The sequence below is a fragment of the Zeus faber genome (genome assembly GCF_960531495.2).
Source record: "Zeus faber genome assembly, chromosome: 17".
In the NCBI taxonomy this organism is placed as follows: domain Eukaryota; kingdom Metazoa; phylum Chordata; class Actinopteri; order Zeiformes; family Zeidae; genus Zeus; species Zeus faber.
Genome location: NC_137204.1, coordinates 10,571,880 through 10,594,196, shown reverse-complemented (window position 1 = coordinate 10,594,196; position 22,317 = coordinate 10,571,880). Strand labels below are relative to the sequence as shown.

Below are 22,317 nucleotides of genomic sequence, written 5' to 3'. Positions count from 1 at the left end.
GGGGGGGGGGGGTGTCACTCGAGCAAATGAGAACCCTAGTATAACATATGTCTCCTCGCTGGGTACCGAGCTCAGAGCTGGGTTCCGTCCTCCCAAAGCCAGCTGGTCTGGCTTGATAACCTGCTTCTTGAATTATTTTCCTTCCAACCTTTTTCTTCTTGTTTGAAACAAAAGAAAGGATTGACCGGAAGACCACCCGCAGCTGGAGCTGAACGGGAGAGGGGGGGGGTTGGGCCCTGCATCTTCCAGGTGAAGAGAAGAGTTTTATAAAGGCACTGGTGAGTGTATGCAGGAGGATATTGTGCACGGGAATAACAGCAATGTACTGTGCATGGTTGGCCGCCACCACTGTGTGTTATGTTGTGAACGTCTGAGATGTCGTCCATGTTTGCTGGTAAAATAGGGATTGCAATTTTAATGTATGGGAAGAAAATAATGTACATATAAATATAATAATAATTACAATTATAATCATTATTATAATTTATTATATTAAATAATATTAAATTTAAAAAAAGAATAGATAAATGATTATATTTTTTTACATAAGTATAAATATAATATATTATAATATAAAATATTAAAAAATATATATGTATATATAAATATTTGTTGAGACAGGTGTCAAAAGTACACAGCGACACTACCTTATTGTGTCTATTTGAATGTGAAAATGTAATATTCTATGCTTTTCTTCAGCATTACAGGACAAACATATGTGGGCCCCTATCGCATGAATATAATTAGTTCCGAGAAATGCATTTTTAACATAGCAGCTAAAATGATAAACACATGGAGCAATAGACATGAGGCCTGTGGGGGAAAAAGAAAACAAAATAAACTGACAATTTCTTGCTTGTTTTTGGAGTGCACCAGCAAATTCTGTAAGAAAAACAACACATACTTAGAGTCGTTTCATGTAATTTAACTGGTTATTCATCCCATGCCATGACAGGATGCGCCCCAGCAACGCACGGTGCAGTTTTGAAATCTCCGGTTGGGAATATTTGACTGGCTGGTGACAGTGATCTGTGCTCTGTGTTTTTCACTGACCTTTACTACTTTGACCGCAATGTTATGCCTTCACCAAGGTCAGCCCAAAATGACACTATATAATAATTTACAAGCTTTACAAATCAAATGACCTCTAAATCAGAATAAAATGTCTGACGTGACAAAAAAAACAAACAAACAAAAAAATAAAAATCAACATGCTGATCTGAACGAGCATGTTGGCCGTTTTGGAACATTACGCTTGGTATGAAGGTGCCAGCCTGACTAGATGAAGTAGTAATGTCTTAAAACGCAAGACTTTTCCCTCATACAACACGAAGAAATACAGCTTCTTCCCTTTGGCGTGGCACGGACATGTGAATGTTCTCCGCTGAGCGGGCACTGTCGATGAGAGGAATAGGATCGTCGCCACAATGAAGAGGACGATTACCTCTGACGTTTCAGGGAGATTGCGAGAACTCAGTTATTGACAGGTTAGATGAGAAACTATAAATGCAATGCATAATGAATCGTTTTTCATTCATTTCCACGTAAATATTTGACGATTATTATTATTATTATTATTAATAATGACAAGAAGCAAATAAATAATGACATAAATTAACCCCCAAATACATAAATAATCAAACAAACAAATACATACATACACATTTTATCTATTTATTTATCTATTTATTTATTTATTTGCCAACTAAGAACTTGCACTTGTAAGAGTGTCCACTGCACGGCATCGATGAACTTGGAGGAACATACGCGTCTGTGGAATATTAGGATAAGCGTCAAACGTTTGAATTTACTTTTCTGATGGCTTCCACTTTTCGCCGTGGGGGGTATTTAAGTGTTTGTTAGTTAGTTTGTTTGTTTGTTTGTTTGTTTGTTTGTGTGGTTCGTGCGTGTTCCTCACGGCTGACGCCCGGAGCTCCCCGCGCTCCGACGCCTTCGTTTTACTTTCTGTTTGTCGCGGCGCGGCCCGGGTCGCGCGCGCCAGCCGTGTGGGTCTGGCGCGGGCGCGTGCGCGTGCGCGGGCGCGTGCGGGCGGGCGCGCGTGCGAGCGGGCGGGCGCGCGCGCGGCAAGGAGGGCCCGTTGCTGACGCTTCTCCCGCCTCTCGCTTGGTCTCCAGGTGCTGCCTTCTGCCCCTTTTTATTTTTCATTTGTTTTTACCTTTTTTTTTTTTAAATTATTATTATTATTATAATTATTATTATTATTAGTATTATACCCGAAACCTGCCACCGCTGCTACCGCTGCCGGGGCTTTCTGCTGGAGCCACGGATGGAAAACGGAACCGCTGGGCGGACAACGGGAAGGCAACTTTTTTTTTGGAGGGGGGGGGGGGGGGGGCGGGGGGAGAAAGACAACAACAACAACAACAACAACAACAACAACAACAACAACAACCCAACAACAACAGCAGCAGCAGCAGCAGCAAGCAGCCGCCGCAGCCAGGGATTCGGTGGGAGCGCAAGGGGCCGTCCGAGCCGGTGAGTTGGACTCAAGTTGGACTTCGAAAGTGTCGGGCGCTGCCGCTCGGGTTCGCCTTCGGCTTCACGTCGTCGCCGCGCATCCCCGGGGACAGGCTCCCCAGGTCCAGCCGAGCGCGGTCGGAATTCTACTCTGTGGTTGTTGGTTCACAACTTCGCAAAAAAACTAAAACCGAGATGTCTTTCTCGCCGTCCCCCGTTTTTGTATTTTTGTTTTTTTTGGTTGTTTTTTTGTGAATAGGTATTCAGAGTTGGGAGTTTCGGTTCGCCTTGGAATCGATGTTTATATGCGAAAGAACACAATTCGTTACACATAAATACGAGCGCGCATTCCTATTGAACGCGAGTCTCTAAGCAGGAATATGCCACATGTGGAGCCGAAGCAGATGTCCGTCACCTTTTCCCACCCAAGAACCCGGTGAGATAAACGAGCCGAACGAAGTTGAGCAAATATCTTGACACTCGAAGCATTTCTTCATGCAGGTGCGCTGTTAAATGGCACTAAATGACGTTTAAAGTCGTAAAACGTCACTCGCTCAATGAACGTTTTCCTGTCGCTATTTACGCTGTCACAGTGGTACTGATAGTGGTCGCGGTACAAAAGTATGTCGGCATGCTCCTATTCAATATGAAATGTTTAATTACTAGGTTACCAATACAGCCAATGGGGGAAAACAATCGAAATAAATACAAAAAACAGCGGTTTTACGTGGTCTTACCCTGTTATGACAATGTTAAGAAGCCTACCTCGCATCACATCCCACAGTATATCAACTAGCTTTTGCTCAATCCTCCAAAACTTGCCACATTTACAGATTTACTTAATAGAGTTGCTAAATGGGCCAGCTAGGACTTATAGAACTCAGGTGTTTTTTTTTATCTTAATATGTCTCCAACAAGAAGGGTTTGCTTGAAGCGGACTCGTGTACCTGTAATCCAGATTGTTATTATCGGGTGTACTATGCTTTTTGACGCCATCATCTTCTCTAATGTAACCTGTTGTTTTAAAGCTCCCTTGAGTAAAAATATGCGATCACATGGAGGCAATCCACAGCCCTTCCATATGTCCTGAGGGCGGCCTATTATCCACGGCCCCCCTCCCCTCCCCAGCCTCCATCCACCCCCACCTTCCCCCCGCCTCTCAGACACAGACATGTGGAGTGTCCTGCCAAGGAATACAAGGACACTGCCACATGTCGCCCGCTGGCATTTGCTCTTTTCTCTCTAGACATTCACATACATACGCAGAAGTACACGCAAATACACACGAGTACAGCGTGTATGCTCGGGTAGTGTGCGTTCAAACATTTACACATACACACACACACATCCGTACGCTCCCCGAGCATCAGCATGTTGGGGCATTTAATTGAAGGGATAGAGTAGAGGGAGAGAGAGAAAGAGTGGAAGTGCAAATGTGAACTGAATGAGATGGCTGCCTTCCATTTCTTTCTCTGTTCCACGGCCCAGTCTTTCTGTCTGCGGACCAGAAACCAGTTCTCTCTTGTTGTTTGGGGTAAAGAGTTCATCATTCTTTTATTTTTGGAGTCCTTTTTGGTTTACAGGGACCTATAAATAGTAGGAGGTTTATGTGCTTGGGAGGATGGAGAATGGTGTGCGTATTAGATTTTTTTTTTGTTTTTTGCGGTGGGGTAGGGATATATGCAAGGAGGTTGAATTGTCTATCAGTGTGCTACCGTTTTTGTGTAAATACATGTATACTCCATCAGCATTCAAGTTGACGTGTGTGTTTGAGCTAGTTTAATCTGCAAGCAGAGTGATTCAGAGGTTGGATATCCATGTTATGCTCACAAGTTGGTATGTTGGCACTTGCTGTAATTGGATACGTACACTATTACAGTATGTCCCAGTCCCACTCCAACTGTCATACAATGTTGTGGCGCTCTTCCTGGCAAAATATTATCTGCAACAAAGTGTACTGTATTAGTACGTAGTTCAATCGGAAGGATTGTGAATATGAGCTATGGAGATACCGAGTTTGTTACTTATTGAAAGGTATAAAAAATTCTCGAACTAAGGAGGCCTGGAAGCACCAATTTTTTATCAAGATTTTCTCGCCCACCAACTAAAATAAATACGGAAATGGATAAAACCCAAACCAACACAATACACTTGGGATAGACATCCAACAATAATTTGATAAGGAAATTATTTTCTCAGATTTACCATTCATTAGTCCCAACATTAAATGTCACCCCTGCATCAAAAGCACAACAGTAGTTGACTCGGACAGCTTGGTGGAAGTTTGAAAAAGAACACCCACTCCACATTACCCCCTGCAATTACAAACCAATCTGGAACCATCCTGGCCTGATTGTGTCTGATTTCCTCTTATACCACTGAATTTCCCTTTGCGGAAAAAGAAGCGTGTTAGATACCTTGATCACATTTTTTTAAATAATACTTTTGCATCTTTCCAACACTTCGTCCAGCAGTATAACTGTAGTAACAAGCGGCACTTTGAATGTCTACAGTTTAAATCCATCTTCCAAGCCAAAGTCAAGAAAAAGTCGTAATAATTTAGAACCGCCTGTGTCAGTTTTTGATTTCCTCAGTATTTAATCAACTAGTCATATTTAAGATATTCACAATTCTGGCCAAAACAGGCTCTACAATTTCCATCCCAAGCTCTAAATGGAAGCAAGACCTATCCATCAACCCCAACGCAGACTTCGGGACCCAAAATTGGGATGTGTGGCTCAGACATTGTGTGTGTGTGTGTGTGTGTATGTGTGTGTGTGTGTGTGTGTGTGTGTGTGTGTGTGTGTGTGTGTGTGTGTGTGTGTGTGTGTGTGTGTGTGTGTGTGTGTGTGTGTGTGCGCACACGCGTGTGTGCGCTCAGGATGTATTTATGGGTTCAGGGTGCAGATTGGGAGTACTTGGTATGGGGTCAGGCCTTGTGGTTGGCAAACGTTGTCACGCTTGTATTAGGAGTGTTTTTGGGGTAGTAGGTTCATCTTGCATGTTCAGAGATTGGTTGGTGTGCCTAGGACATGTTTGTGGCCATTATTCTTCAAGCTCAGAACGACTCTGCGGGTTCTGAGTGCACAGGGGCAATGATGATTAGTTGTGATTGAAAACATAGTAGGGTTGTCCTCCGAAGTGAAACACCAGTCTCATCGGTGTTGAAGTCTTATGTGAGGACATTGCACAGGCCAGCTAAAGGATGGATTTATTGTTGTGCTGTGGGGGTGGTGTGGTTTAAGCAGCTACACCTGTCTCGGGTCTAGGTAATTGGGCCTGGGATCAGGGTGGCTGTATGCCTGTTGCCCGTCAGAGCACTCAACAAGCAACAGGTAAATCACCCATCCCCACAGACACACGGGGAGAGCCTCTGTCATGACATGTGTCCATCCATCCTGGCTTGTTATATCTTGCTGCTCTCTACAATAAAATGGTGTGTTTGAAAACATCACTGCACGTGTCTCTGTGTCAGAGGGCCTTGAAAACGCCAATCGGGTGGCGTGTGGCGGGGGGAACTGGCACAATCGTCAATGATTTATGATAAATATTAAAGACAGGCATCGCAAGTGGAGAGCTTGAACTCTCAGAGCTATCTCTTTCGTGTATGCAATGGCATACAGATCCTCAGAATGCCTCTTTAAAAAAAATATATATATACATAAAAGGTATAAACACAAATGTAGGGGGATCAACATTCAGGCAAATATCACAGTAACTTTCTCAGCAAGTCATTCTAATCCCTTTTGTTTTGTAAAAGCACAAAGCCCATATTATGTAAGAAAGTACTGTATATTCTAGAGAGGCATGAAGTATGAGGAACAGGGGATTGGCCTACAAGAAGTATTGTGAACTGAATTTTAACTTTCAACCTAGAAGTTATTTGTATGTGTCGTAGACACGTGTGAACACAGAATGGTCCTAATGTTGTTATTTTTCACATCATCTATCTAATTTACTGTGCATGTTGCCCCTTAGATCCAGGCAGCACTAGTTTTTTCATCTTTCTTATACGATCAGCAGAAAGCTGGCAAGGCAGTCGTGTGTGTGTGTGTGTGTGTGTGTGTGTGTGTGTGTGTGTGTGTGTGTGTGTGTGTGTGTGTGTGTGTGTGTGTGTGTGTGTGTGTGTGTGTGTGTGTGTGTGTGTGTGTGTGTGTGTGTTGGAACATTCAAATGACACTCGACTGTGACTTAGTCTGTTAGCTACCCTTATGACATGGACACACTACACGACTTTCAAAGTTGTCAGATCGCTGTACGGTTCACACTTCACAACTTTCTGTCTTGTGATTAGGAATCTTGAAGTCGTTGTGTTTCAAACTACATAACCCCCTCCTCACTCCGCGTCTGTTCTCTTTGGCTGTAGCTCATTGCAACACTCTCGAGTCGACCCGACACGACCAGATATTAAATCTGCTTGATATCTTGCTGGCATCTCTGAGCCATTGGCGAGCACTCAGGGAGCAGTCAGATCCCGTTGTGAGCAGTTCACATCACACGCTTGTGTGGCGGCGTGCTATTATTTGTCTCCGATCGGGGTCTTTGCTCGGCTACCTCCAAAAACCTGTCGGCAAGTGGAAAATCAAGCATAGTCTGAATCGAATAGTCTGAACTCTGCATTAGAAGCAAGTTCAAGCTTACAAAAAAACGCTTGGCCTTGAAAGGCTCGATTGCACATTTATATCGTCTTAAATTGCGCTCTATATGTGTGTATGCACAGACATTGTCTTGTCAATGGCACCTATCAGTATACTTCAAAAATCTATATTTAAGGGTGAGTTTATAGTTTTTGTTAGAAGCTCATTCCACATGTTATGGCTACAGCATAGATAAGAAGATGTTTGTGTTGTCAGTTAGTGTGTGTCTTGGAAGAGCATACAATGTTGCATGAAGAGGCTATGTGGGGTAAAAGGAAGATTCCTTATTAATAACAGTTCTTATTGATCAGATGTATGTGTGTGTTTCAGTCTGTATATATGTTTTTTTTAATGTCTTGAGACTAATCATAAGAATAGGTATAAAAATATTATTACTACTCAAAAATGTCCCTTACTTTTAATGTTCACTGCGGACAGTGAGAGTCAGTCAGTAAGAAAGTTTAACAAAAATGCTTTGTTTTCTCTCTGTCAAAGGAGCATTTGCCAGAGGTTGGGGATCGCAAAGTGAATAAGTGAAACGACTACTGTGAAGATTCGGACGTGAACAAGGGAGTCAAGGATAAGAACTGTGTGAAAAAGAGGACAAAGTGGAAACAAGATGGGGAGAAAAAAAATTCAGATAGCGCGGATTATGGATGAACGCAACAGACAGGTATGAACGCCAAGACAAAACAAACAAACACTTGTTTACTCAAATGGTTACTCACAAGTGCTTATCAGTGATTTGATGAACAAGGCATATAATACATGGACTTAACTTTGTTTTGGAATCCAATCGTCAGACACAGGGACACACACACACACACACACACACACACACACACACACACACACACACACACACACACACACACACACATGCACACACACACACTAGTTGTGGGCTTGGGTAGTGGTTCCCTTCTTCCTGTTATGACAGGAAATGCAGGCACATATGCTTCCTGACCCCTAGAGAGGGCAGGGCTGACCTCGTCACAATCCTTCCTTGGACCACGTTCTGAGGCTTGTGTGTGTGGACCATTATGTTTAATATTGATCAAATTAAGATTTTTCCTCTCCAGGTTACATTTACCAAGCGTAAGTTTGGTCTGATGAAAAAAGCGTATGAGCTGAGCGTGCTCTGCGACTGCGAGATCGCCCTGATCATCTTCAACAGCACCAACAAGCTGTTCCAGTACGCCAGCACAGACATGGACAAGGTCCTGCTAAAATACACAGAGTACAATGAGCCCCATGAGAGCAGGACCAACTCAGACATTGTTGATGTAAGTTATGCGCACGCACGCACGCACACACACACACACACACACACACACACACACACACACACACACACACACACACACACACACACACACACACACAAAGAGTGTACGTGAATCATGTTCGCTAAGGAACTACATCCTTCGTTTGGTTAAGACAGACCAACGTCCACGGAACTGAGCCGTTGTCTGGCTTGAGTCATGTAATGCTGCTGTGTTACCATTATAGTTCCCATATTATACTCTTTTTCAAGAAGATAATATAGGTCTCTTGAGGTCCCCAAAATGTGTCTTTGAAGTTTTTATTTGCTGAAAATACAACTCCGATGAGACGTTCTAGCCGTTCTAGCATGCCCCTGTACCCCTCCTGTTCTCGACGGTCTGTTCCTGTGTGTGTCGCTTTAAATGCAAATGAGCTGCTGCTGCCCACGCACCACTCCGGAACTGTTTGTGGCTTGGGGGGGCCTCTCTATATCACCCCGTTATGCACGGGCCTTTTTTTGTTTCATTCAATTAGAAAACAGGAAAAGAAATTAATCTCCAATGAAAACACACAGTTTTTATTGGTGTTGTTTGGAGTAGGGATGCACCGAAATTCTGGGCCGATACCGACGTTTAAATGAACAATTCTGCCGATACTGATGTTTTCCGAGTTCCGCTGAACGCAGCGTCACTTACAGTTTTCAGAGTTCCACTGAACGCAGCATCACTTCCTGCTTGGAACGCTGCAGAGAGCCATGTCTGCGTTTCCTAAAATCGATCACGGATGCCGTCGTTTTCACAGACGGATTTTAAAAAAAATCAAATAAAAAGACAATGCTAAAATGGGTCGCCAAACATACTTTGGCGGCCGTTAATGTACCTGGGCGGCCCAAGTTAAGTCTATGTGTGGTGTAAGAGCCAAAGCACGTTAGACATGTGTGTGTTAATTCTACATTCAAGTGTCACGTCATACGTAGAAATTGTATTTATGTAGATGACACTGGTTAAAAACTGTACTGGCAATGATATTAACAAAAGATGAGCAGGAAGCCTTTTTAAGTCCTTCCTTTGGTTCTGTTATTCCAAATACAGTCATTTCACTTTCACGCTTTTTGTCCCCCTGCAGTTTCTGTAGTCAAAGCTGTGATTTGACCATTATGTCCTTCCTGTCCCTCCGTACTTCCTCACGTACACACTAACAGGGTTTAGCTTTAGCTGCACGTGCTAAAAACACACTCAGCTCTTCTCTCGTTGGAGCGGCTATTTGAGTCATCTTTCTCCTTAAATGGCCCGGGGGAGTCGGCGGTGTTTTAAAGGCCGAGCAACATAGTTTTCTTACCGTAGTTGTAGTTGCGTGATTTGAGGAATTATTACTTAACTTTTACTCTTGTTAACGAAGATTTCGTTGTGGACTTATTTTGTTACCTGCGTAACTTTGAATAAACACTTTTGTTCATCTTTTTTACACCGGAGTCATGTGAAAGTATTTTATAAAAAGAGCGCAATATACACAAGTAACCAACTGTTTGTACCACTTAAAAGACCATCAGCTCCCACATATAGGAAACACTGAATAAACATTGCCCACTGCCATCGGTGAATGTCATTTTATTTTCCAATAGGCCGATGGTTACCAAGGCGAATATTGGTTGGTACCAATGTATAGTTTGGAAAAACCGCCAACATTTTTCTAAAAATACGGAAGATTTATGGGAAAATATCCAAACGGGAGGACAGTGGGAGAGATAATGGTAAAATACTTGAGAATCCTGGGAAAAAAATGTGAGTGTTGACAGGTATGCCTCACCTATTTGCGTTGGCAAGTTCTAAACGGCAAAAGAAACATGGCACATGTCACATGGAATTATTTTTGAAATACTTACTTTTCCCTTGTCTGTAGTTTTGTAACAGACAGTTGGTATTGATTCATCTTTCTTTTAAAAGATTTGTGCTAGTCTGTGCAGCCAACAACAGAGCAGTCCCCATGCTTAGCTTTTAGCTTCGACATAATGCTAGCGGGTCCGGTGCTAGGTATTTCTCAAGCCGTGGGTATTACTCAGATGGGGGGTGGTTTTAATTCTAATGAGCCCCACTTGACCTAGGAAGGGGAGGCAAATCTGAACGGCTTTTAGAATCACATGTTTTCAAATAGGGAGCCCACAAAAAACGGACTGGGTTGTCTTATTTCACAGTTTGTGTGTTAGTAGGCCCATCAGAGACTCAAAACACGCACTGAAAAACTGAGTTTTTCATAATATGTCCCCTTTAAAGACAGTGTTACAAGTAGCAGATATTGGCTTATGAACACGCACGCATACACGCACGCACACCAAACACACACACACACACACACACACACATGCAAACCTCTTTAAGTCTCAAGGCATTCTGTTCTGTGTCACAGAGGCCAAAGTTGAGCAGTCCTAGGTCAAACTGTTGTGTCCGGAACACAAACATTTAAGACGCGTGGAGTGACGAATGAATATAAATATATGAAATTAACTGCGCTATGAATAATATGCAAGAGGTCAATGACGTTCCAGCACATGTATGGGCATCAGTGGTGGACAGATCCAATCCTGTCCTGCTCTGCTTTTCCTTCTCCCATGGACCGAGCCATCTGTTTTCACCAATTAGTTGCACCTTTGTGTGGGAAGGTCTGAACGATCCAAACCTGTAAGTTCCACCCCTTATGTGCATGTGGTACGTGTGTGTGTGTGTGTGTGTGTGTGCGCGTGCGCGCACGCGCGCCTGGGTTTTCAATCCACGCGACCAACCACATGGCCTCTTAGCGAGCCCAGTCAGGACAAGGATTATGTGGCTGTAATCTCCTGTAATCTACCGCAATCCCATTTACCTTGTTACTGTAATCTGTTCAGGAGTCCTTTCATCTGTGCAGTACACAGCTGAACTGTTCAGACCACCTGCCACATGCCTGCAGTAAAGCTTCTCTATTAGGTTCTCATTTCCCTTTTCCTAATTATTCAGGTGATCCTTGCTTCTCTTCTCCTTTAGCATACCCCTTACTCATTTGAAGTGTAGAGGTCGGGTAAAGAGATGGGCCCCTTTCACACATAGTTCCCAGTAAATTACTGGGATACCCTTTCCGGCATGGCTAGTGAGTTTCATTATTCACACAACCAGCTACATTTGGGAAAATTTCCGCTTTGCACCTTTTCACACATGCCATGATAATGCCGACATAGATAGGGCAAGGGTCAGTCCAGCTAAAGTCACCCGGTGCGGTCCCGGTTCGCACCCTCCACACCACAGAGCGACAGACAGAACAGCAGCGCACCAAGCTCATTCACTTGAGCACAGAGGACGAATGTAGACGAAGCTACGAAATAAATCCTGAAATAAATTAATTATGCAGTAAATATATAAATGAGTAAACATACGCCTGAGAGACCAGGTGAAGGCGGGGCGGAGGTGTGCCCGGCGCAATAACCAAAGTTATTTAATCAGTGTGATCATTTTCAACCTATCCTACACTCTCGGCCTCCAGAGAAGGAAATTTCTACACCCGTTCTACCTCTCCCTGCCCGCTCGCTTTATTCAGAATGACGTCACCGGACCTTCCCGAATGTAAAAGACACGTTGAGGGTCTGAGTGGCATTTTTAAGAAGAAAAATAATAAAATGTAAGAATATAAAGACCTGTCTCCGTACAGACTGGAAGTTTCTCAGTTTCTCATCTTTGCAGCTGACGGCCACGGTTCGGATCGGAGTAGCCATTTTTCCAATTTTTATTTATTTTTTGTCCCGAAAACAAATAATTTTAAAAATATTTGTATTCAAAAAATATTTGTAAAACCCACTATTTGTGCTTTGCTGGTACCATATTTAGATTTTACTCCACCCCTACTTCACGTGCTTGTTCCAGCAATGTTATTGCTTCCATTCACAACACGGCCGTAACACATAGATTACTCTGAAATGTTGAATCTCACATGGGCAACGATACACCTAACAGACAAGATGGTTAACAAAGTATGTCTATATACAAAGCACAATGTGCTTGAGAACGTGTTTATTTAGTGAAATTAATATATACTATAAGTACTGTGGCTAAACTGTGAGTTAATCGTCCTCAAGTGGGAGTTCACAGAAGAAATGAGAGGAAAATAGGTGGACAAGCATGAGAATGTTGGTTAGCACGGGGTTGCACAGGGTGCCTTGCATGACAGTACATAGCTGTGAAAAATCTCAACCACAGAAATATCTGCTACATAGGAATGTGGTAGAAGAGAGGCCCCTTTGTTTTTTCTAATAGGGGGTGGGCCTGTGTCTATTTTTTTTATAGGCTGCAGGCTAGCTAAGTAACAGTTTGGATGTAGTTTTGTGCTTTAAACCTGCAAGGTTTCTTAGCTATTTATAATTTTAAGAATTTCTACATTCTTCCCTCATCCTTTTCTACCCCCAGTTTGCCTTGCCATGTTCTGATTTGCATACTATCTGTCTGTGTATGGATAACCAAGTGTATGTAACGGATTGGAAACAGATGGAGTTTTAAGTTCCACGCACTCACTCTTAAATTCTCCCAAAGTAACTTCAGTTCCCTTTGTTTTGGCTGTGATCCCTCCCTGTTAAACATCTGAAAACCGGTAGTGGGCTAAAAATATCCCAGAGCGCAGCTAAGAATAGACATGACGGCGCTGTTTGTGTGAGTGTGGTTTGCCCTGAATGAGGCAGTGTGTAAGTATGAGCCGCAGGAGGAAAATAAAGACTCCCAAAGCGAAGAGTAGCGACTTAGGGAAGTGAGACTTTGCGACTCGGACCTAACCCTGACTCATTCCTTCCTTCCCAGCCTCCTCCCCCATCTCCACCGAGACACCAAACCTGTCGTGATACTGAACTCCCATTTATTTCATAACGACAATCCGTGACCAGAAGCTTTTCTTTTAGAATAGTTTTCTTTGAATATTAAAGTTGGATAAATAATATTGACATAAGTAAACTCCCATTTGTGAGGTAATGTTGACTGTTGCTGTTCCTTTGTCTCCCCTGACTAAAGTTGCTTTACTGCCAACTGCAACCAAACATTATTTCCCAATCTACTTCATCAACAATCCAGCACTAATGGCTAATGTGAATAGAAAATGAAGTTTGAGTTAATTTTTTTTAAACTTGTTGCCGATATCAGAAATGGAATATAAATTATTTTATGTGAAATATTACATTCTTATTATGAAATGATATTTCTTGATGTTAGCAATGCTGTTGTTGATATACAAAATTCCATTCTTGATATATAAAAATTCATTTAAACTATTAATTAAAATTCCTGTCGTTGTCAATGGGAGTTGTAATTATCACAAGTTGAAATGGCAATTGTCGACATCCAAATTGTAGATATCAGGAAATCAGTATCGTATAGTCAAAAACATCAGCAATTCTTATTCGGACTAGTAGAAATGTAGTTTCTGTTATACATTTTTTCTCCTCACAAAATTGAATTTTTTGATTAAATATGAAAAAAAAAAGAAACATTTGAGACTGATTCCTGCATTATAGTGACTTCATATGTCTGGAAATTAAAATAATTAGCCAAGATCAATTGCATTTTATGTCGAACTCTTGAGCAAAATAAGCAAAATGTGCTACATAACTTTTTTTCCTCAACTGAATAATTTTTTTATTTATGTGATTATTTTAGCTATATAGTTTTTTCCCTTTTAGGAGTGATGAAATGGTGTGAGAGCTGCCTGTTATACTTCCTGGTATCAATAGACAATTAAGGAATGGAATTGGTTTGTGAGGATATAGCTATAGCCTCATTATGAACTGCCCCAACGATAAAGAATTAAAGTCGTAATCCATAAAAAAAAATCCCATATTTGATATTAATTCCGTATTGATATTTAGCTGGCACCATTGTGGCTCCAATGTGTTTGCGTTATGGATGCTCTCCTCTCTATGCTGTTTCCATTGATGGTGGCAGGGTCTGCCGCCTTTTCCCAGCAACAATGCAAAGATCGGGGATGGTTAAGAAGTTTAATAAAGCATTGTAGCTGGTTGTGATCAGTAAAAGCCCGATATGGATGAAGATTCACAACAAAAAGGATAGAAATACCGACCACCAACTCAAGTTCCCAAGAAAGAAAGAAACAAATCAATCGATCAGTAGAAGGCATACTTTCGGACAAAAATGCAGAAATGGAATTCTGGGACTTGGTAGTATAATCCACCTAGCACAAAAATGAAAAGAATAAAGGTGAGGATGCTGGGATGGCATGGCATTTAGTTCGACTTCTCCATATTTCTCATCTACTTTATCAGATCAGCTGTCTCTCCGTCAGCTGTTTACACCACCTGTTGCACCCCCCCCCCCCAACACACACACACACACGCGCGCACACACACGCAACAGTAAATTAAAGCCCTAGCTGGATCAAGGTTACTTAGTTAGTTTGACTAGACATGGCAGCGTGGGAGTGGTTAGTTAGTTGTTGGTTATGCGTGTGCTTCAAACGTGCTGATGAACCACGCTGCGGCACCGGCGGCTTCAGGGTTTAATAGACGAAGATGAAATTGGGGGATTGGAGGGAGTGGACAGAAGCCCCGGGGTGGGTGTGCCACTGCAAAAATAGCCTTCTACGGCTATCGCTTTGAGCTCTGGCTGGTATTGGTGGTCGCCGGGCTCCTCGGTACCCCCCCCCAACCGCCCACCCGCCCTCCCCACCCCCACAGCAGAAAGCAAAACAGGTGGACATGACTAAGATGATTAGGATAGCTGTGTTGGGCCACTCCTCTGTTCTGCGTGTGTGTGTGTGTGTGGGTGTGGGTGTGCGTGTGTGTGGGTGTGGGTGTGGGTGTGTGTGTGTGTGTGGGTATTGGTGGTATCACAATATTTTGGGGGAATTTTACACTAAATTGATATTTTACTCAATATCGACTCATGTATTCATAAATGATATTCCAAAGAACCATACTATCAATGACAGAGCTATACGGTACACTAATGTGAAGGTGGATATAAGATGGGTGTGAGACCAGCCCTTATTCTTAATCATTAGACCTAATATCATAAGAGTTTTTGATCAATAATTTAGACCACAAAATTCCGCGTCATGATATTAATCTGTGATCTCAAGATACAAATGTACGTACGTTACATGGCTATGTCGGGTTAGTGGGATCTGAGCCACAAACTAAAAATAAATATTTACCGTTTCCATTAAGAACACTCTGATTGACAGACTTTTGTTTGTTTTATTTCAGCATTTATTGCCCTTCCGCATCCTAAGACCTATTTTACTTTCAAATCTGTGCCTCCCTCATGGTTACCCATCTCTCTGTGTAACATGTAGCTTCTCAGATGACGCCCCTCTGTGTTTGAAAAGTGAACTTCACCATTTGGTTTTCACGTACACAATAAAAAAAAGTTCCATGTCCTACCGGCCATATAACATTTCTAATGTGAACTAAAGACTTCCAATAGAAATGCTTATATCCTTCATGTGTCTATACTGTATATTTTAACCTTCTCTTTGTTTTGTTGCTGTGTTTGGTTGTTTTTCTTTCTTCTAGACTTTGCGTAAGAAGGGTCTGAATGGATGCGACAGCCCCGACATCGAAGCTGACGACTCTGCTGGTCAGAGCCCAGAGTCCGACGACAAATACCGAAAGATTAATGAAGACATTGATCTGATGATCAACAGACAGAGACTCTGTGTAAGTTGCCGCTGTCCTTGAACGAGTCCTTTTCTTAATGTTATGCCTTTTTATAAGGGTGCTTGTTGTTGTTGCTGCCGTTGGACGACTTGTCATTATTCCCGTGCATCTCCCTTAAATTGTACGTGACAATATTGAAGTGTTATGCGATTCCTTAATCCTCCATCTTGCGCCCCCTTTCTCTGCAAAGCAGGCCTTGCCTCCGTCCAACTACGACATGGGTGTGTCCATCCAGGGCAGCAACCCCAGTGGACTATTGTACTCTCACCCGGGTGTGGGCGCCACTTTGAACAACCACAATCTCCTGCCCATTTCACACACACACACATCTTTGCAGAGGAACAGCATGTCTCCCCACAGACCCCCCAGCACCGGCAGCACTGGTATGGATTCATATATACGCCAGATTTTAGTTCGAAATATATGGCAATTTTGGTTAATTTCACATGTGATTTCTATTCTACGTAGGACTGATGGGTCCAGACATGCCTAACACCGTGGTCTCCAATGTTGGTAAAAAGCCATTAAGTTCCCTTGTTTCTAGAGTTGTTGAAAGTCAAGTCAAGACGACAAAGCTGTAGTCATTTTCTATTTGTGATCAGTAGTGATTGAACCTTCACCTCAGTCTGTGTTTGACCGTTTTCTAATAGGAAACGGTAGCTATGGTAACCACTGCAGTTCTCCCGGGCTGATGTCTCCAGGGGGCATGTCTAAAACTATGCAGGCTAAGAGTCCGTCTCCCATGAGCGTCAGTCGTAAACCTGATATCCGCACTCTACTGCCGCCCACCAACAAGAGCAACAACATGCCAAACATTGTAAGTATTGTTACTATGCATACAATAATACCACCAAAATTGCCAGCGTGCTAAAAGAATGCTCAAAGCTAAGGGTGAAATAGTGCAACCCACCGTTATCCCTATCTCCAAATGCTACAGCGACTTTGTGTAGTAGAGCAAAACTGAATGTCCTCAAAATCGGCTCTCACTAGCCTTGTAAGACTATCAGGATCTGAAGGAAGAAGGTTTGCAAGGTCCAAAAATACTACAGGTCCATCTCTTCTCTCCTTGGTCCTGCTTGCTTGAATGGGATCACCCATCACAGTGTGTGCCAAGCACCCAGAAAACCCTGGAATTCCTCCTTTCTGTACTGAGGTGTCGAACCTCTTGACATAGGCTGCCCACCTTCGTGCCACCACACCGAAGAAGACCTTCGGATCTCCCCAAATTGTCTGATCCCTCCTGATCTCCACCAAGCCTTTGGAGTAATTCCCTTTTTCCATACTACTACCATTAGCAATACTTGAACCCATCAGTCTCCTAACTCTTATGAAGCTGATAAGGAACTGAAATTCTATCTCCGCGATGGATGGTGATTTCTGCCTGCGGTACCAGTTCCCTAGCCGTGGTGTAACATTTTCATTTGTGATCTCGGTTTTCTGCCGCCTAGAACCAAAGAGTCAACCACTCCCAGACAGCCCAGACATTGACCACTCCCGTGATCTCCATTACGAGCCCCGCCCTGCCCATCCAGGGGATGGGTGGGTACCCCTCCGCACTCTCGACTTCCTACGGCACAGGTGGGTGCAAAGTTTAATAATTGTAATTTTTTTTTTTGCAACTTTCCTGCGATTTGAAATTTTGTCTGTTAGGTTTTAAATTTCTCATTTTGGTCCCTTGCAGAGTACTCGCTCAGTAACGATTTGTCCTCCCTCTCCGGGTTCGGGGGTTCTGGCCTCACATCGGTGACAAGTTGGCAGCAACAGCAGATCCAGAATCTGCAGCACTCGGCGCTCGGACACATGGGGTCAGCAGTTTCTGTCTATGCCCGTTTGTTTGTTTGTGTGCCCAAATTCTCCTTACCGTCCTTATGAGACATTTTTGTTCCTCCCCCTAGAAACTTGTGCCAGAATTCAAACCTGAACCTCCCCTCGGTACACCAGAGCCTCCACATCAAGTCCGAGCCAGCCTCCCCTCCCTCCCGGGAGCGGGGATGCGTGGGGTTGGGCGGCGGCTGCGGCCTGGGCGCCGGCATCGCGCCGGTGGGCTACTCGACCGGCCGGGGTCCCGGTGAGGCGGGGCTCTCCCCGGGCGACAGCGTGTCCAGCTGCGGCAGCTCGTACGAGGGCGCGGACGACCGCGAGGACCACCGCGGCAACGACGGCTTCCTCCTGCGGCCGCTGTCCGGTCGGGAGGAGCGCCACAGCCCGTCGGTCAAGCGGATGCGTCTGTCCGAGGGCTGGGCGACATGATAGGCGGGGCTGCGGGGCGGCGTAGATCCGTGGGAGGGAGAGAGAGAAGGGGGTTGTTTCTAGTTACCGCATAGTGTTATTATCATAGTACGTATACTTGTACTTGCGTGTGAGTGCTACAAGTGTTCTTAGGGTTGAGTTGAAGTAAAAAAAAAAAAAAAACGAAGCGAGTCTGTCGTTTTATATGCACACAGTGATAAAACAGCACTGTACATACAGTATAGCCACGTAGCCAGACAAGTGCATAAGCTCCGAGATGTCAGAAGTGTGCAGGGAACATGTGTTTATGCTTTTGTGTGTGTGTGCGTGCGTGCGTGCGTGCGTGCGTGTCTGTCGAGGGAACCTCAGTAAACAAATGCACATTAGTGTACGAGCGCATACTGTACACGGTATGCGAACGCAGCTCAGATTCGAAGAAGGCTGGGACTCTTACGGTCAAACTACTGCTGTTGTGAAAGAGCGCGGAGGTCGCGGCTCGTACACGATAAAAAGCCATCGGGGGTGAATCTCGAAAGTCGGGGGCGGGGTCTCGCCGCCCCGGGCCGACTGTTGCAGGCTCGACACATAGGTGAACGCGGAATAGGACGGGCGGAGGAAGACGAGAGGGGCGGGCGGAGGTAAAGAAAGCGAAAGACATGTGATGGTGTTGGCGACGATGACGATGATGAGGAGGAGGAGGAGGAAACAGAGAGATGCCGGGAGAAGGTCGGGGATAACGACGGGTACATTTCGCAACCGGGTGTACGGAGAGGAAGCGAGAATTCAACAGATTTCACTTGACGTGAAGCGGGTTGTTTGGAGCGACCGGGGGCTTGATCTGAGAGTTTGCGAAATGCTTTACTTCATCTCGCTACCGAAACAAAACAAAACGAGAAAAAAAGCTTTCGTGGGGGGGGGGGGTTTGTTTTTTTTTGAGGAAAACCGTTTCAGGATTCTACTCCTTAAACCACATCCCGGTGGAGTTTTGTGGTTCTTTGGTTTCGATGGAAATGATCGTACCTTTGTTTTTGAATGTCTGTAAAAGAAATGACCATAGCTATATTTAATAAGATAATATAAAATAGTAAGGCAGAGTACAATAGGTGACGGTGCACGCCATTTTGTATTTAATTAAATTAAGTTAAATATTCAGGGAATATGTTAAGCCATCGTAAGTTACGTGTATATGAATGATTTTAAAGTCACAAATCCCCCCCCAAATAGACCGCTTTGTCACTTTCCTTTGGCCAGAGTCGCAGCCGCGCACGGTTTTCCTGCAGAAATATTTCCTTTTTAAAGATTTAACTGTCTTCTTTAAAAAAATAATAATAATAATAATAATAATAAAAAATTAAAAATTGGGCTTCACCTCTCGGAGGGCATTACGACGATCTGCACTTAGAACCAACGCCTTTTTACTGTCGCACCACTGATCCAACCACCTGAGCCTAGTGGCCGTCCAGTAGCCGTTCGAACCCACTCGATCCACCCGTACACAGTAGTATAGTTTGCGGAGCATACGAGGGGGAACAAGGAGTGACTTTCTCGCTGACCTCAGAGCTGGCTAGTGGGTTTTTTTTATTTTTTATTTAATTTGAATATATTTGGGTTGAAATACTGTATATTTGGAGTTCGAACCTCAGCCATGGCTTATACACGTCTGCCTCCCCCACTCATTTCCAGTAACTAAATTCATTATTAAAAATACGTGTTACTTCTTTTTTTTTTTTTTTTTTTTTCTCTCTTTCTCTCTTTCAATGTTTTAGTCAAATATTCTGCTGTTTAGTTTGGCAGTTATATGATATGATATTGATATGATATTGATATTGATATCTATTGCAAAGGGCAGAGCCCAAACACCGTCAATGTTCAGCTCCACACGCCCCCTGGAGGTGACTGTGGTCAAGTTCACCCACAGAGCAGCTTCCAGTCCCGCTGCACCGGTTAAGAAAAACAGCCCCTTGATAATGAGGCAGATAAGGAATTGTTTTCTTGCCCATTTTATGGCTGGATACCGAGTTACTGAAAATTTGAGTTGCTATCCTCACACGAAATAGGAAATGGACTGACCCAAAACGACATAGTTTAGACAGTCCTGCTCCCAAGTGTCCAAGGAAACCATTTGTACTACTTGCCAATACTTCTACAATCTATTTGTACCTGGAATGTACATGTTGACCCATTATAAACTGTTTTCTTTCTGATTTGCTTTCGTGAACTATGCGAAATGCCCTCTATGGATGATCCTTTCTAATCATTATTATGACGCTGACAACGATATAAGCCATATGTTGCATTTCTTCCCATGACAATACATTTAAATTTTCCTTCATCTCACGAATGCTCAATTGCATATTTTGTTATTTTGAGGTCGTAAGCGACAAAAGCTGGACTTTGTCGACATCAAAAGACACTGTTTATCACAGAAAATGTACCTCTGTTGCAGGAATCAGAGTTAATGTACAGCAAATGTGGTTATTGTATTTTGCAGAAAATCTGAATATACAGGCTCTGTTACATTTAACTGTGTGGCTTGTGATCATTGCCTGGCTGTTTTTTTCTCAACTTATATGTAGGCTATATAATGATAATAGTTTTGAAATGGAGGCGTGCGTATTTTATGTTTGTCTGTTTCCAACACACAACTGACGCCGTCAAGGCATTGCGGCCTTTAGTGGAACTATTTCCCTTGGCAGATTTACAGATCAGGCATCGACATAAGCACTGCTGTCACGGTATATTAAACCCTTGTATTCAAAATACAAGAGAGATAACACATACAAGGTAAGCCTTTCCAATCTTTTATTATCACATTTTAATGTCATCATTTACATTTCAATGAATGAAGAACAATTAAGATAGTTGAACGATGAAAAACAAAAAATGATTGACAACAAAACATTTTACATGTGTGGGAGGGTGTTATAATGACAGGTGGGGTATGTTATAAATAGTTATAATGGAATATGTTTGACATAAGGAAATGTTATAGACGTGTAGGTTCTGAGTTATAACTTCAGTACTGTTCAAGCTGCCTCCAGTAGATGGCGCCATGTCTATTCACCGATTGATACCTTTTTTTTCCTCTGTTTTCCACATGCCAACATCTATTTTTGACAAAATGCATAAGAATCTTCTGCAACTTTTAGTCATTTCATAAACAACTTTTACAGATAAGGACATCATCGAGACTCGCAAGTAACACAAATGTGGGAAGATGTTATAATGATGGGTGTTATGTTTAAGTTATACATTTATATGTATAACATATAACGAAATGTTATTTAATATATGTTATAAGTGAAGGTTATGAGTTATAACTTACATCTAATAACTTGTAGGAAAAAATTGCACATGTGTGAATATGTTATGACATGTTATAAATAGTTATAAATTAATATTCTTTACATAAAGAAAAGTTATGTTGTTATAGATATTATAAGTGTAAGTTACAACTTATAAATTATAGAAAAAATGCATCTAACTTTTGGGAAGATGTTAGAATGTTTTATATGTCATAAATAGTTATAAATGAATATTCATAACATGTAGAAATGTTATCAACAACAAAAAAAACATTTTACACACATGGGAACATTTTAAAATGATAGGGGTTAAACACCAAACAACCAAAATATTAAAACCACCAATATTGTGTTGCTCCCCCTCGTGTCGCCAAAACGGCCCCGACCCATGGAGGCATTGACTCCACAAGACCTCTGAAGGTGTCCTGTGGTATCTGGCACCAAGACGTGAGCAGCAGATCCTTTAAGTCCTGTAAGTTGACAGGTGGGATCCACATGGATCAAGCTTGTTGATCCAGCGCATCCCACAGATGCTCGATTGGATCGACCCTAACCCCGGCCGTCCACATGATGTAGAGGAAAAAGTGATTCATCAGACCAGGCCACCTTCTTCCATTGCTCCGTGGTCCAGTTCTGATGTTCGCATGGCCATTGTAGGGGCTTTCATTGGTGGACAGGGGGCAGCATTGACACTCTGACCGTTCTGCGGCTACACAGCCCCATACGC

At 43.0% G+C, this 22,317-nt stretch overlaps 1 protein-coding gene across 3 annotated transcripts; it reads left to right on the top strand.

The window, feature by feature from the left end:
• The first annotated feature begins 70 nt into the window (after nucleotides 1-70).
• On the top strand, nucleotides 71-20,809 carry LOC307243203 (myocyte-specific enhancer factor 2C-like). Of its 3 annotated transcripts, none has more exons than XM_080017876.1 (10): nucleotides 71-278; nucleotides 7,611-7,788; nucleotides 8,198-8,401; nucleotides 15,913-16,056; nucleotides 16,247-16,439; nucleotides 16,525-16,569; nucleotides 16,707-16,873; nucleotides 17,505-17,634; nucleotides 17,738-17,861; nucleotides 17,952-20,809. In XM_080017876.1, the coding sequence occupies exons 2-10, from the start codon at nucleotides 7,735-7,737 to the stop codon at nucleotides 18,304-18,306; spliced, it is 1,416 nt and encodes a 471-aa protein (XP_079874002.1). In that variant the 5' UTR covers nucleotides 71-278; nucleotides 7,611-7,734; the 3' UTR covers nucleotides 18,307-20,809. The 3 variants fall into 3 exon arrangements, with proteins under 3 accessions (XP_079874002.1, XP_079874003.1, XP_079874001.1); XM_080017877.1 differs by lacking the exon at nucleotides 71-278 and adding an exon at nucleotides 2,361-2,496 and having other exon boundaries at nucleotides 16,250-16,439; XM_080017875.1 differs by lacking the exon at nucleotides 71-278 and adding an exon at nucleotides 2,361-2,496.
• The last annotated feature ends 1,508 nt before the right edge of the window (nucleotides 20,810-22,317 follow it).

Excerpts from the sequence above, each read along its gene's own strand:
- LOC307243203 (XM_080017876.1), top strand. The coding sequence starts at position 7,735 with ATGGGGAGAAAAAAAATTCAGATAGCGCGGATTATGGATGAACGCAAC. Across the intron at positions 7,789-8,197 it reads TGGATGAACGCAACAGACAG|GTTACATTTACCAAGCGTAA; the intron begins GTATGAACGCCA and ends TTTCCTCTCCAG. Across the intron at positions 16,874-17,504 it reads GCAACAACATGCCAAACATT|AACCAAAGAGTCAACCACTC; the intron begins GTAAGTATTGTT and ends TCTGCCGCCTAG.